General features: G+C 49.1%; 2 protein-coding genes across 3 annotated transcripts in view; one reads left to right on the top strand and one right to left on the bottom strand.

Annotated features, from left to right (window-relative positions):
* Positions 1-6,408: 6,408 nt before the first annotated feature.
* PRDX3 (peroxiredoxin 3) lies at positions 6,409-13,600 on the bottom strand. The gene is made up of 7 exons (XM_056528876.1): positions 13,459-13,600; positions 12,568-12,661; positions 9,914-10,055; positions 9,705-9,840; positions 9,528-9,631; positions 9,245-9,410; positions 6,409-6,557 (listed from the first exon to the last, which is right to left on the bottom strand). Exons 1-7 carry the CDS (start codon positions 13,492-13,494, stop codon positions 6,507-6,509), a joined length of 729 nt encoding a protein of 242 aa, XP_056384851.1. The 5' UTR covers positions 13,495-13,600; the 3' UTR covers positions 6,409-6,506.
* Positions 13,598-14,223, top strand: part of GRK5 (G protein-coupled receptor kinase 5) — a 149,020-nt gene continuing 148,394 nt past the window's right edge. For both annotated transcript variants that reach the window (XM_056528874.1, XM_056528873.1), the window contains exon 1: positions 13,598-13,694. The gene's annotated coding sequence lies outside the window, so the exon portion shown is untranslated. The remainder of the gene's footprint in view (positions 13,695-14,223) is intronic.

Here is a 14,223-nt window from a genome sequence, read left to right as displayed (position 1 = left end):
CAGCTCACGGCAGTCTCACTTGGGCTATCACAGGGAGAGGATCTCTCCCTGTGATAGCCCGAAGCTGCACGGAGCTCTCATGGCGTCTGTGACCCGATTCAGAGAGCGGAATGGAGCCACAGAAACCAATCCATTTACTGTGTCCTCCCCGCTGCGCCTGTCAGCTTGTGTCACCCGCCAGCGCGATCACTATTCACCGCTAACGGGACCCCTGTGCCCGCAAGCAGTGTTATGTGTCCCCGCTGCGCCTGTCAGCTTGTGTGCCCCTCGCACAGTTAGTGTCACCCGCCAGCGCCAGCAATGTTCACTGCTAACGGGACCCCTGTGCCCTCTAGCAGTGTTACATGTGTCCTGCGCGAGCCATCCACCCCGCCCGCCCGCGGCTCTGTTCCCCACTCCCTGTTAGCTCAGGGAACGGGAAACAGATTTAAAGTGCTTCGGGCGCAGGGCTAGCCATTGCGCAGGTTCGAGCGCAGCTAAATTTGTACTACGCATGCGCAGCACTACGCAAATAGCATAGGGCTGTAGTTAGTGTAGTTTAGCATAGTTTAGTATTAAAAGTGAAAGGGGGTTAGGCACCACAACTCCCAGCATGGGAGTTATAGTTTAGGACAACAACTCCCAGCATTCCCATACAGCTGAAGGCTGCCAGGGCATGCTGGGAGTTTTAGTTTAGCTTAGATTAGACAGCAAAAGGACTACAACTCCCAGCATGCCAAGACAGCTAAAGGCTGCCCAGGGATGCTGGGAGTTGTAGTTTAGCTTAGATTAGACAGCGAAGGGACTACAACTCCCAGCATGCCCAGACAGCTTAAGGCTGCCCAGGCATGCTGGGAGTTGTAGTTTAGGACTACAACTCCCAACATGCCCAGACAGCTAAAGGCAGCCCAGGCATGCTAGGAGTTGTAGTTTAGCTTAGATTAGACCGCGAAGGGACTACAACTCCCAGCATGCCCACACAGCTGAAGGCTGCCCGGGCATGCTGGGAGTTGTAGTTTAGCTGATTGGACCACAACTCCCAGCATGCCCAGACAGCTGAAGGCTGCCCGGGTATGCTGAGAGTTGTAGTGCAGTGAAGGGACCACAACTCCCAGCATGCCCAGACAGCTGAAAGCTGCCCGGGCATGCTGGGAGTTGTAGTGCAGTGAAGTTACCACAACTCCCAGCATGCCCAGACAGCTAAAGGCTGCCCAGGCATGCTGGGAGTTGTAGTTTTACACAGGTATAAAGTAGTTAGCGTAGTGTTAGCGCGATTTTAGCGTAGCGTTAGCTCAATTTTATCATAGCTTTAGTTTAGTGTTAGCGCGGTTTTAGTTTTTAGCGTAGCATAGTGTTAGCGCAGTTGTAGCGTATTTAGCATAGCATAGTGTTAGCGCAGTTGTAGCGTAGCTTAGTGTTAGCGCAGTTTTAGTGTATTTAACGTAGCTTAGTGTTAGCGCAGTTTTAGTGTATTTAGCGTAGCATAGTGTTAGCGCAGTTGTAGCGTATTTAGCATAGCGTAGTGTTAGCGCAGTTTTAGTGTATTTAACGTAGTGATAGTGCAGTTTTAGTGTATTTAGCGTAGTGATAGCGCAGTTTTAGTGTATTTAGCGGAGTGTTAGCGCAGTTTTCGTGTATTTAGCGTAGTGTAAACGCAGTTTTAGCGTATTTAGCGTAGCTTAGTTTTAACGCAGTTCTAATGTATTTAGTGTAGCGTAGCATTAGCACAGTTTTAGCGTAGCGTATTGTTAGCGTAGTCTTAGAGTAGTTAGCGTAGTGTAGTGTTAGTCCAGTTCTAGCATAGTTGGCGTAGTTGTACACGGGTGTAGTGTAGCTAATTTAGTTTTACAGGCAGATGAAGTGTAGTTTAGAGAGTTTAGCGTGGGGTGTAGCTTAGCTTAGTCATAAAGTGAAGGGGCTACAACTCCCAGCATGCCCAGACAGCCAAAGGCTGTCCGGGCAGGATGGAAGTTGTAGTTTTGCAAAAGTAGCAGAGGCAGTTGCGCTCTGCTACATTAATGTAGTATACAGCCACCTGTATAGATGGCTGGATACGGTGATCACAAGGCCACTTACCCACCTCCGTTCCTGCTCCGTCACTGGACTATTAGCAATGCAGGAAGATGACGGAGCTCGAACGGGGGTGGTAAGTTAGGCTTTCCAGATACTAACCCCTTTTTTTTGTGTTTGTCTTCTCGTTTCAGATACGTAAATGCGGAGGACTACATCGGAATCGGTGGACTACAACGATGACAACCATTTTATTAAAAGAAAAAAAATGCAGAACGAGGGCTGTGGGGGAGTGTTTTTCCTAATAAAAATGTTTTAACTTGTGTGTGCTTTTTTTCTTTGTTATTACTTTACAGGCTTAGTAGTGGAAGTCGTCTTGTAGATGGAGTCCATTACTAAGTCAGGGCTTAGCGTTAGCCCCCAAAACAGCTAGCGCTAACCCCGAATTATTATTACCCCCAGTACCCAACGCCACAGGGGTACAGGGAAAAGCCGATACCAACAGGCCCAGAGCGCCAAATATGGCGCTCTTGGGCCTAGGCGGTAACAGGCTGGCGTTATTTAGGCTGGGGGGGCCAGTAACAATGGTCCCCACCCACCCTGGTAACGTCAGGCTGTTGCTGTTTGGTTGGTATTTGGCTTAAAATGAAAAGACGGGGAAACACACACATTTTGTTTTTTGTAAAAAAAAAAAAAAAAAAAAAAAAGTGTGGTTCCCCGTCTTTTCATTTTCAGCCAAATACCAACCAAACAGCAACAGCCTGACGTTACCAGGGTGGGTGGGGACCATTGTTACTGGCCCTCCCCAGCCTAAATAATGCCAGCCTGCTACCGCCTAGGCCCAAGAGCGGCATATTTGGCACTCTGGGCCTGTTGGTATCGGCTCTTCCCTGTACCCCTGTGGCGCTGTTTTTGGGGCTAACGCTAAGCCCCAACTTAGTAATGGACTCCGTCTACAAGACGGCGTCCACTACTAAGCCTGTAAAGTAATAACAAAGAAAAAAAGCACACAAGTTAAAACATTTTTATTAGGAAAAACACTCCCCCACAGCCCTCGTTAACCATTTTATTAAAAGAAAAGAAAAAAATGCAGGTCATCGTTGTAGTCCACCGATTCCAATGTAGTCCTCCGCATTCACGTATCTGAAACGAGAAGACAAACAAAAAAAAAGGGGTTAGTACCTGGAAAGCCTAACTTACCACCCCCGTTCGAGCTCAGTCATCTTCCTGGATTGCTAATAGTCCAGTGACGGAGCAGGAACGGAGGTGGGTAAGTGGCCTTGTGATCACCGTATCCAGCCATCTATACAGGTGGCTGTATACTACATTAATGTAGCAGAGCGCAACTGCCTCTGCTACTTTTGCAAAACTACAACTTCCATCCTGCCCGGACAGCCTTTGGCTGTCTGGGCATGCTGGGAGTTGTAGCCCCTTCACTTTATGACTAAGCTAAGCTACACCCCACGCTAAACTCTCTAAACTACACTTCATCTGCCTGTAAAACTAAGTTAGCTACACTACACCCGTGTACAACTACGCCAACTATGCTAGAACTGGACTAACACTACACTACGCTAACTACTCTAAGACTACGCTAACAATACGCTACGCTAAAACTGTGCTAATGCTACGCTACACTAAATACATTAAAACTGCGTTAAAACTAAGCTACGCTAAATACGCTAAAACTGCGTTTACACTACGCTAAATACACGAAAACTGCGCTATCACTACGCTAAATACACTAAAACTGCGCTATCACTACGCTAAATACACTAAAACTGCACTATCACTACGTTAAATACACAAAAACTGCGCTAACACTGCGCTAAATACACTAAAACTGCGCTATCACTACGCTATGCTAAATACGCTACAACTGCGCTAACACTATGCTACGCTAAATACACTAAAACTGCGCTAACACTAAGCTACGTTAAATACACTAAAACTGCGCTAACACTATGCTATGCTAAATACGCTACAACTGCGCTAACACTATGCTACGCTAAAAACTGTAAAACCGCGCTAACACTAAACTAAAGCTATGCTAAAATTGAGCAAACGCTACGCTAACTACGCTAAAATCGAGCTAACACTACGCTAACTACTTTATATCTGTATAAAACTACAACTTCCAGCAAGCCTGGGCAGCCTTTAGCTGTCTGGGCATGCTGGGAGATGTGGTCCCTTCACTGCATTACAACTCTCGGCATACCCGGGCAGCCTTCAGCTGTCTGGGCATGCTGGGAGTTGTGGTCCAATCAGCTAAACTACAACTCCCAGCATGCCCGGGCAGCCTTTAGCTGTCTTGGCATGCTGGGAGTTGTAGTCCCTTTGCTGTCTAATCTAAGCTAAACTACAACTCCCAGCATGCCTGGGCAGCCTTTAGCTGTATGGGCATGCTGGGAGTTGTGGTGCCTAACCCCCTTTCACTTTTAATACTAAACTATGCTAAACTACACTAACTACAGCCCTATGCTATTTGCGTAGTGCTGCGCATGCGTAGTACAAATTTAGCTGCGCCCGAAGCACTTTAAATGTTTCCCGTTCCCTGAGCTAACAGGGAGTGGGGAACAGAGCCGCGGGCGGGGTGGATGGCTCGCGCAGGACACATGTAACACTGCTAGCGGGCACAGGGGTCCCGTTAGCAGTGAACATTGCTGGCGCTGGCGGGTGACACTGACTGTGTGTGAGGGGCACACAAGCTGACAGGCGCAGCGGGGAGGACACAGTAAATGGATTGGTTTCTGTGGCTCCATTCCGCTCTCGGAATCGGGCCACAGACGCCATAAGAGCTCCGTGCAGCTTCGGGCTATCACAGGGAGAGATCCTCTCCCTGTGATAGCCCAAGTGAGACTGCCGTGAGCTGCGATGCCTGATGGTTAAATATGTCACGTGACACTCGCACAAAAAAGGATGCAAGTAACGCCGAAAAGTTACCACCAAAATAAAGAAGAATATGTCACGAAAAAACATTCTCAGAATCAGAATGATAAGTAAAAGCATTCCAGAGTTATTAATGTTTAAAGTGACAGTGGTCAGATGTGCAAAAAATGGCCGGGTCCTAAGGTGTAAAATGGCTGGGTCCTTAAGGGGTTAAGGATTGTCACCTGTACCCTGTCCCCGTCCTTACATGTGCTGCTTGTGTTCCCAAGGTTTTACAGACCATCTTAAATTGTATTCATATATGTCCATGATTTTTTCTTATTTAGGGTATGTTCACACTCGCTGAATTCAGTGAGCGGAGATTCAGCCTGGCAGCTGGCGGTAGGACTGTGCGGCACTGCGCCATCACCACTGACGGCTATGCAGCATTCGCGGACTTCCGCGCAAAGAATGAACATGTTTTCTTTGCCCCCCATCTGTGGTATGATGTATAGCGGGTGCCATCTCTCCAGGCTCCTCCCCTGAGGATGTATGTGCCAATTAGGAAAATCTCCAGGCTCCTTCACAGAATCTGTACTAATAAGAATCCTTTCTAGCATACATAATCATGTCCAGGATCCTCCCGAGAATGTGTGCCAAAAAGATAATCTCCAGGATCCTTTCCTGAGGATTTGTGGTTATAAGGATCATCTCCAGGCTCCTCCCCTGAGGATGTGTACTGATAAGGATCATCTCCAGGCTCCTCCCCTGAGGATGTGTACTAATACGGATCATCTCCAGGCTCCTCCCCTGAGGCTGTGTACCAATACAGATCATCTCTAGGCTCCTCCCCTGAGGATGTGTACTGATAAGGATCATCTCCAGGCTCCTCCCCTGAGGATGTGTGGTAATAAGGATCATCTCCAGGCTCTTCCCCTGAGGCTGTGTACCAATACGGATCATCTCTAGGCTCCTCCCCTGAGGATGTGTGCCAATTAGGATCATCTCCAGGCTCCTCCCCCTGAGGATGTATACTAATACGGATCATCTCCAGGCTCCTCCCCTGAGGATGTGTACCAATAAGGATCATCTCCAGGCTCCTCCCCCCTGAGGATGTATACTAATACGGATCATCTCCAGGCTCCTCCCCTGAGGATGTGTACCAATTAGGATCATCTCCAGGCTCCTCCCCTGAGGGGGATGTGTGCCAATAAGGATCAACTCCAGGTATAAATGAGCTAGTTATCTGACCTAGGCTCCTCCCATGAGGATGTGTACGCCATTTATCTAATTACCCTCATGCTTTTCCCTAAAAGACACTTCTAAGTGTATGTGCAGCAGGACCATCAATCTCCAGATTTAACTAGGCTGAAAGCACAGGCAGCGAGATTATATTAATAGAGAGGAGCTGCAGTGTAAAGCATAGGTGAAGGACAGACGTTATACTATTTAGTAGCAGCCAGTTATTTCTGCTGCTGTGATCCAGCCCTATTTTACCGATACAGTGAGAACAATTCCTGGGAAAAATAAGAAATAATAGCGCACAATGCACATGATACAAGACTCATCTGACAGAGTCATTTTAATCCTATCACATAATCTGCACAGACGTCCGCTCCGCGGCCAGGGGCTCCGCTCTCCCCGCACCCTTAGTTTACTTTATCAAAGTATTCTTTAGATCCTTCTGGATTTGGTTTAATCTGAAAATAAACAAGAAAAAGAAAACGTCAGATCCCAGCCCAGCGCCCCCTACAGTCATCTGAAAGTTCTGCAGCTTCTTAATAGACTGTTTCAAGTCCTCCAATTATAAGGGGTACTCCACCCCTAGACATCTTATCCCCTATCCAAAAGGATAACGGATAAGATGTCTGATTGCGGGGGTCCCGCTGCTGGGGACCCCCGCAATCTCCCTGCAGGACCCGGGGTTCATTTAGCGATGGTGACAGAATGAACTGGTGCCAGAAAGTTAAAACAGATTTGTAAATTACTTCTATTAAAAAAAAAAAATCTTAAATGGGCACTGTCATGAAAATAAAAAATTGATATGTTGTAGTACTTAAATACTACAACATATCTTTAATATAGTTTAATTTAAAAAAAGTGATTTTAAAACAGTTTAAAATCACTTTTAAATTCGGCCACTAGGGAGTCACCCTCCTAGTGGCCGAATGCATTCAGCAGTGACGTCACCACTGAATTTCGACTCGTTGAAGCCTGGCAACGAGTCGAAATTCAATCACTGCTGTGCTCGCTCCCGCCTGTCAATCAGACAGGCAGGAGCGAGCGTTTTGAAGGAAGAGGACGAGCGCAGGCTCGGGGACAAGGTAAAGTATTATGTTCACTGTATTATGTATATGTTCAAATATTATGTATACTGTTCACCTATACAGTATGCCTCCAGTTTCCCCACTACAACTCCCAGCATGCCCTGGGAGTTGTAGTGGGGAAGCCTGGAGGGACACTGAATAGGTGAACTGAGGGGGAGTGGGTTGAGCGGAGCTGCGGGCTGCGCAGCGGGGAGGGGGTACTCTGGGTGAACTAAGGGGGAGGGGGAGGGGGAGGGGGAGTGAGTTGAGCGGTGGGCCGGGGTCGCGCGGCGGGGAGCAGTATGAGTTCCGGTGTTCACCTATACAGGGTGCCTCCCAGTTGTTTCCCCACTAAAACTCCCAGCATGCCCTGACAGCCAATAGATGTCTGCCTGGTAGTGAGCACGCTACCTGGCAGACAAAAAAGCATTTTTAATATGTAAAAAAAAAAATAAAATTTAAAGGCAGGGAGGGCGTTAGGGATAGATGGGTAATAGCAAGGGACAGAAAAAAAAAAAAAAAAAGTGATGCTGTATGCTACAGAGGAAATTCTTCACTTTTTGAATTTCTTTTTTGTCTTTTCCACAGTGCTCTCTGCTGACACCTCTGTCCGTATCAGGAACTGTCCAGAGTAGCATATGTTTGCTATGAGGGATTTTCTCCTGCTCTGGACAGTTCCTGATACGGTCATCAGGTGTCAGCAGAGAGCACTGTGGACAAGACAAAAAAGAAATTCAAAAAGAAAAAAGATTTTCCTCTGTAGCATACAGCTGCTAAAAAATACTGAAAGGATTAAGATTTTTTTTTTAAAGGGGTACTTCGGCGCTTAGACATCTTATCCCCTATCCAAAGGATAGAGCATAAGATGCCTGATCACGGGGGTCCCGCCGCTGGGGACCCCCGTGATCTTGCACGCCGCTAAAATCAGTCCCCGAAGAGTGTTCGCGGGGCATGAGCGTTGTGCCATCGCGGCTCTGCCCCCTCAATGCAAGCCTATGGGAGGGGGCGTGACTGCCATCACACCCCCTCCCATAGACTTGCATTGAGGGGCGTGACATAACACGGGGGCGGAGTCTTGACATCATGCTCTTTCGCTCATGTTGCCGGAAGCAGTTGAGGTGGGTGCTGCAGCAGAGATCCCCGGGGTCCCAAGCAGCGGGACCCCCGCGATCTGACATCCTATCCTTCGGATAGGGGATAAGATGTCTAGGGGCGGAGTACCCCTTTAATAGAAGTAATTTACAAATCTGTTTAACTTTCTGGTACCTGTTCATTTAAAAAAAAAAAAAAAAAAAAAAAAAAAAAAACCTTTGGAGTAAGTGACATCATCAAGTGAGAGGTCACATCCTTCCTGCACCAGAGCCGGGCTACTGCATGTGTGAAATACATTTGGTTTGCGCCGCCTCAAAAAGGTTGAATTTTAAATTCCTTCTAGTATCAGAAAAAGTCGTTCTTTCAGGACCTCATCTTACGATCAAGAAAGTACAGTATATTCTAATCCCATAGAGATAGCAGCAGTGTACAGATAGAGCTGGAGGGGTATAACTACTATATATCCTAATCCCATAAAGATAGCCTCGGCAGTATACAGATAGTTATACACCACCCCCTCCAGCTCTATCTGTATACTGCAGCAGCTATCTTTATGGGATCAGGATATGTAGTAGTTATACACCTCCCCTCCAGCTCTATCTGTATACTGCGGCAGCTATCTTTATGGGATCAGGGTATGTAGTAGTTATACACCTCCCCTCCAGCTCTCTCACTATGGGATCAGAATATATAGTAGTTATACACCATGAGCTCTATCTGTATACTGCTGCTGTCTCCACCCCTCCACCTTTATTATATATCCTGATCCCATAGAGACAGCAGCAGTATACAGATGTCAGGAGGGATCGGATAGATGGATGATGTCATTCTGTAGTTTAGAGTGTAGATGCAGCTGTGCTGGGATGAAACCAATGGCGCTGTAGGACTCGTGATGATGAGCGCGCATGATATGGGCAAAAGAAAAAAAAACCTGGAGTGCTTCTTTAGGAAGGGAGAAGAACAGTAGAGGACTCTGGGAGCACACATACCGTGGGGGAGTGAGGGGTCCAGTTGGCCGGACAGACCTCCCCATGGGTCTCCACATACTGGAAGGCTTTGACCAATCGCAGCGTCTCCTCCACGCTCCTCCCCACAGGAAGATCGTTCACGCTCATGTGCCGCACGATCCCATTAGGATCAATGATAAAAAGCCCCCTGGAGGAGACAGGAGGAATTACTGTGGGTGTGCACTGCAGCAGCATCTTCCTCATCAGAGAGAAGGTGTGAACAAGCCCTTACAGGTGATGAGGATACATAGGTGGGCACCATTACCTCAGAGCGATCCCTGGGGTCTCTAGGAGGACTCCATAGTCATGGGATATCTGCTTGGTTAGGTCTGACAGCAGCGGGATGTTCATGTGTCCCAGACCTCCAGTCTACAACACAGAAGAGAGGTGTGAGGCGCGGGTTAGTGTGAGTGCAGCCACCACACCTCAGGGGGGTGCTCACCTTGCGGGGGGTGTTGGTCCAGGCCAAGTGACAGAAATGAGAGTCCACAGAGACTGCGACCACCTCACAGTTCACGTCATGGAACTCGTTGGCCTTGTCACTAAAAGCCACGATCTCGGTGGGACAGACAAAGGTGCTGAAACAGAGAGAAGCGGTGACTCAGAGGGGAGGCGCCACCTACAGGCGGAACTTCCTCACCGACTACTCACAAGTCCAGCGGGTAGAAGAACAGCACCAGGTATTTGCCCTTGAAGTGGTCCAGGTTCAGGTCCTTGAATTCCCCATTGACTACGGCCGTCCCCTGGAAATGAGGAGCCTGCTGGGTGACGGCTGGGAGGAACCGCGCCAAACCTGGAAGAGAGAAAGTCTGAGGGTGAGGCACGGATCAGGAAGGAGGGAGGCAGAATGGGAAGCCATGATACCTGCACTTTGGGTCATGTGATTACCCAGAATGATGTGTGGCGCCCCCTGTGAGTCATGTGATCACTGTCAATACCTTGAATAAAAAGTGCAGCTCCCCCTGTGGGTCATGTGATCACTATCAGTACTTGGTATGATGAGTATAGCGCCCCCTGTGAGTCATGTGATCACTGTCAGTACTTGGTATAATGTGCATGGCTGCCCCTGTGGGTCATGCGATCACTGTCAGTACTTGGTATAATGTGTATGGCTCCCCCTGTGAGTCATGTGATCACTGTCAGTACTTGGTATGATGAGTATAGCGCCCCCTGTGAGTCATGTGATCACTGTCAGTACTTGGTATAATGTGTATGGCTCCCCCTGTGAGTCATGTGATCACTGTCAGTACTTGGTATAATGTGCATGGCTGCCCCTGTGGGTCATGCGATCACTGTCAGTACTTGGTATAATGTGTATGGCTCCCCCTGTGAGTCATGTGATCACTGTCAGTACTTGGTATGATGAGTATAGCGCCCCCTGTGAGTCATGTGATCACTGTCAGTACTTGGTATAATGTGTATGGCTCCCCCTGTGAGTCATGTGATCACTGTCAGTACTTGGTATGATGAGTATAGCGCCCCCTGTGAGTCATGTGATCACTGTCAGTACTTGGTATAATGTGCATGGCTGCCCCTGTGGGTCATGTGATCACTGTCAGTACTTGGTATAATGTGTATGGCTGCCCCTGTGGGTCATGTGATCACTGTCAGCACTTGGTATAATGTGTATGGCTGCCCCTGTGGGTCATGTGATCACTATCAGTACTTGGTATAATGTGTATGGCTGCCCCTGTGGGTCATGTGATCACTATCAGTACTTGGTATAATGTGTATGGCTGCCCCTGTGGGTCATGTGATCACTGTCAGCACTTGGTATAATGTGTATGGCTGCCCCTGTGGGTCATGTGATCACTATCAGTACTTGGTATAATGTGTATGGCTGCCCCTGTGGGTCATGTGATCACTGTCAGTACTTGGTATAATGTGTATGGCTCCCCCTGTGTGTCATGTGATCACTATCAGTACTTGGTATAATGTGCATGGCTGCCCCTGTGGGTCATGTGATCACTGTCAGTACTTGGTATAATGTGTATGGCTGCCCCTGTGGGTCATGTGATCACTGTCAGTACTTGGTATAATGTGTATGGCTCCCCCTGTGAGTCATGTGATCACTGTCAGTACTTGGTATGATGAGTATAGCGCCCCCTGTGGGTCATGTGATCACTGTCAGCACTTAGTATAATGTGTATGGCTCCCCCTGTGAGTCATGTGATCACGGTCAGCACTTGGTATAATGTGTATGGCTGCCCCTGTGGGTCATGTGATCACTGTCAGCACTTGGTATAATGTGTATGGCTCCCCCTGTGTGTCATGTGATCACTGTCAGTACTTTGTATGTGTATGGCGCCCCCTGTGAGTCATGTGATCACTGTCAGCACTTGGTATAATGTGTATGGCTCCCCCTGTGAGTCATGTGATCACGGTCAGCACTTGGTATAATGTGTATGGCTCTCCCTGTGAGTCATGTGATCACAGTCAGTAAATGGTATGATGACTGTGGCGCAGGGGGCCATGTGATCACTGTCAGCACTTGGTATAATTTGTATGGCTCCCCCTGTGAGTCATGTGATCACAGTCAGTACATGGTGTGATGACTGTGGCGCCCCCTGTGAGTCATGTGATCACTGTCAGCACTTGGTATAATGTGTATGGCTCCCCCTGTGAGTCATGTGATCACAGTCAGTACATGGTGTGATGACTGTGGCGCCCCCTGTGAGTCATGTGATCACTGTCAGCACTTGGTATAATGTGTATGGCTGCCCCTGTGAGTCATGTGATCACTGTCAGTCTTTGGAATGATGAGTGTGGCACCCCCTGTGGGTCATGTGATCACTGTCAGCACTTGGTATAATGTGTATGGCTGCCCCTGTGAGTCATGTGATCACTGTCAATACTTGGTATGGTAAGTGTGGCGCCCCCTGTGGGTCATGTGATCACTGTCAGTCTTTGGAATGATGAGTATGTTACCCCCTTTGGGTCATGTGATCACCGTCAATACCTGGTATGATAAGTGTGGCGCCCCCTGTGGGTCATGTGATCACTGTCAGTCTTTGGAATGATGAGTATGTTACCCCCTTTGGGTCATGTGATCACCGTCAATACTTGGTATGATAAGTGTGGCGCCCCCTGTGGGTCATGTGATCACTGTCAGTCTTTGGAATGATGAGTATGTTACCCCCTTTGGGTCATGTGATCACCGTCAATACTTGGTATGATAAGTGTGGCGCCCCCTGTGGGTCACACATAGCCCCTCCTGTATGTAATGTCAGGAATTGTGTACTAGGAGACCTGCTCATTATGGAGGATGATAAGAACTATCAGGGGCCCAGGGCCACAATACTCACCAGTGCTGAAATTCAGCCTTGGAGCAGAACATGTGACCCGAGTGCCAGTTCTATGGAGAGCGGAGCGGGCGGCTGGAGCCACAGCGCGGAGCACCTGAGGAGAGACACGGGGCACAGTAAGGCAAGAGGGAACAGGGCCGGCCCACCGGGGGCCACGGGGAGCAGGGCCGGGTCACCAGGGGCCACAGGGGGAGCAGGGCCGGGTCACCAGGGGCCACAGGGGGAGCAGGGCCGGGTCACCAGGGGCCACAGGGGGAGCAGGGCCGGGTCACCAGGGGCCACAGGGGGAGCAGGGCCGGGTCACCAGGGGCCACAGGGGGAGCAGGGCCGGGTCACCAGGGGCCACAGGGGGAGCAGGGCCGGGTCACCAGGGGCCACAGGGCCGGGTCACCGGGGGGGGGGGGGGGGGAGGCCACGGGGAACAGGGCCGGGCCAACGGGGGGGGGGGGGAGCCACGGGGAGCAGGGCCGGGCCAACGGGGGGGGGGGTGGGGGTGGTGAGCCACGGGGAGCAGGGTCGGGCCAACGGGGGGGGGGAGCCACGGGGAGCAGGGCCGGGTCAACAGGGGGGGGGGGGTAGAGTCACATGACATCCCTCTTCTTAGATCAGCACTGCTGTACTATCCTGCCATAACATTGTTCCTAACCAGGGTTCCTCCAGCTGTTGCACAAACTATGACTCCCAGCATGCCCAGAGAGCCTTTGGCTGTCCGGGCATGTTAGGAGTTGTAGGTTTGCAACAGCTGGAGGCACCGTGGTTGGGAAACACTATTGTGGCAGACGTGCACAACAAGGTGTGAGGTACAGAGTCCAGCCAGGGTGATGGACAGGACGGGCAGAGAGAAGGTTCCGGGAGATGAGGGGTTATCCCTGGTCCGTTCCTCACACTCACCCCCGCACCCAGTAACCTTCCCCAGGACGCCGCCATCTTATAGTCACGTGCTCACAGCGCTGTCAAAAGTGAAAGCGGCGGATAAGCTGCGACCCCTATTATCTGCCGTACACCCGCCCCGCCCCCTGTGGGCGGAGTCACATGAACAAACTCTATTGGCTGCTGGAGGGTTGGCGGCAAGAAGTGTAGTGACGGTGTCAGAAGCGTACGGGGGCGGGGCCAGGGATTACACTGAGGTACGTGACGTCATGACAAAATTATAAAACAGTGACGTCACCAGTCATTTATTTATAAGGTATATTTTACATGTGGCGATATCACCACTCCCCAGATATAAGTTATGTTATACAGGAGGTGACGTCACTGCTCTCCAGATATATATTATATTATACAGGAGGTGACATCACTGCTCTCCAGATATATATTAAATTATACAGGAGGTGACGTCACTGCTCTCCAGATATATATTATATTATACAGGAGGTGACATCACTGCTCTCCAGATATATATTATATTATATTATACAGGAGGTGACATCACCGCTCTCCATATATATATTATATTATACAGGAGGTGACATCACTGCTCTCCAGATATATATTATATTATATTATACAGGAGGTGACATCACTGCTCTCCAGATATATATTATATTATACAGGAGGTGACATCACTGCTCTCCAGATATATATTATATTATACAGGAGTTGACATCACTGCTCTCCAGATATATATTATATTATACAGGAGGTGACATCACTGCT

This window comes from Hyla sarda, chromosome 7, assembly GCF_029499605.1.
Source record: "Hyla sarda isolate aHylSar1 chromosome 7, aHylSar1.hap1, whole genome shotgun sequence".
Lineage (NCBI taxonomy): Eukaryota > Metazoa > Chordata > Amphibia > Anura > Hylidae > Hyla > Hyla sarda.
Note: the sequence above shows the minus strand (reverse complement) of the source record. Positions and strands in the feature narration are given on the sequence as shown.

What these genes read in the sequence shown, in the direction of transcription:
- PRDX3 (XM_056528876.1), bottom strand. Translation starts at nt 13,494, where the DNA reads ATGGCGGCGTCCTGGGGAAGGTTACTGGGTGCGGGG. An exon ending in ACCCCAGGGATCGCTCTGAG is followed by an intron (nt 9,411 to 9,527) that starts GTAATGGTGCCC and finishes TGTCTCCTCCAG; the next exon opens with GGGGCTTTTTATCATTGATC. An exon ending in GGACCCCTCACTCCCCCACG is followed by an intron (nt 6,558 to 9,244) that starts GTATGTGTGCTC and finishes GTTTATTTTCAG; the next exon opens with ATTAAACCAAATCCAGAAGG.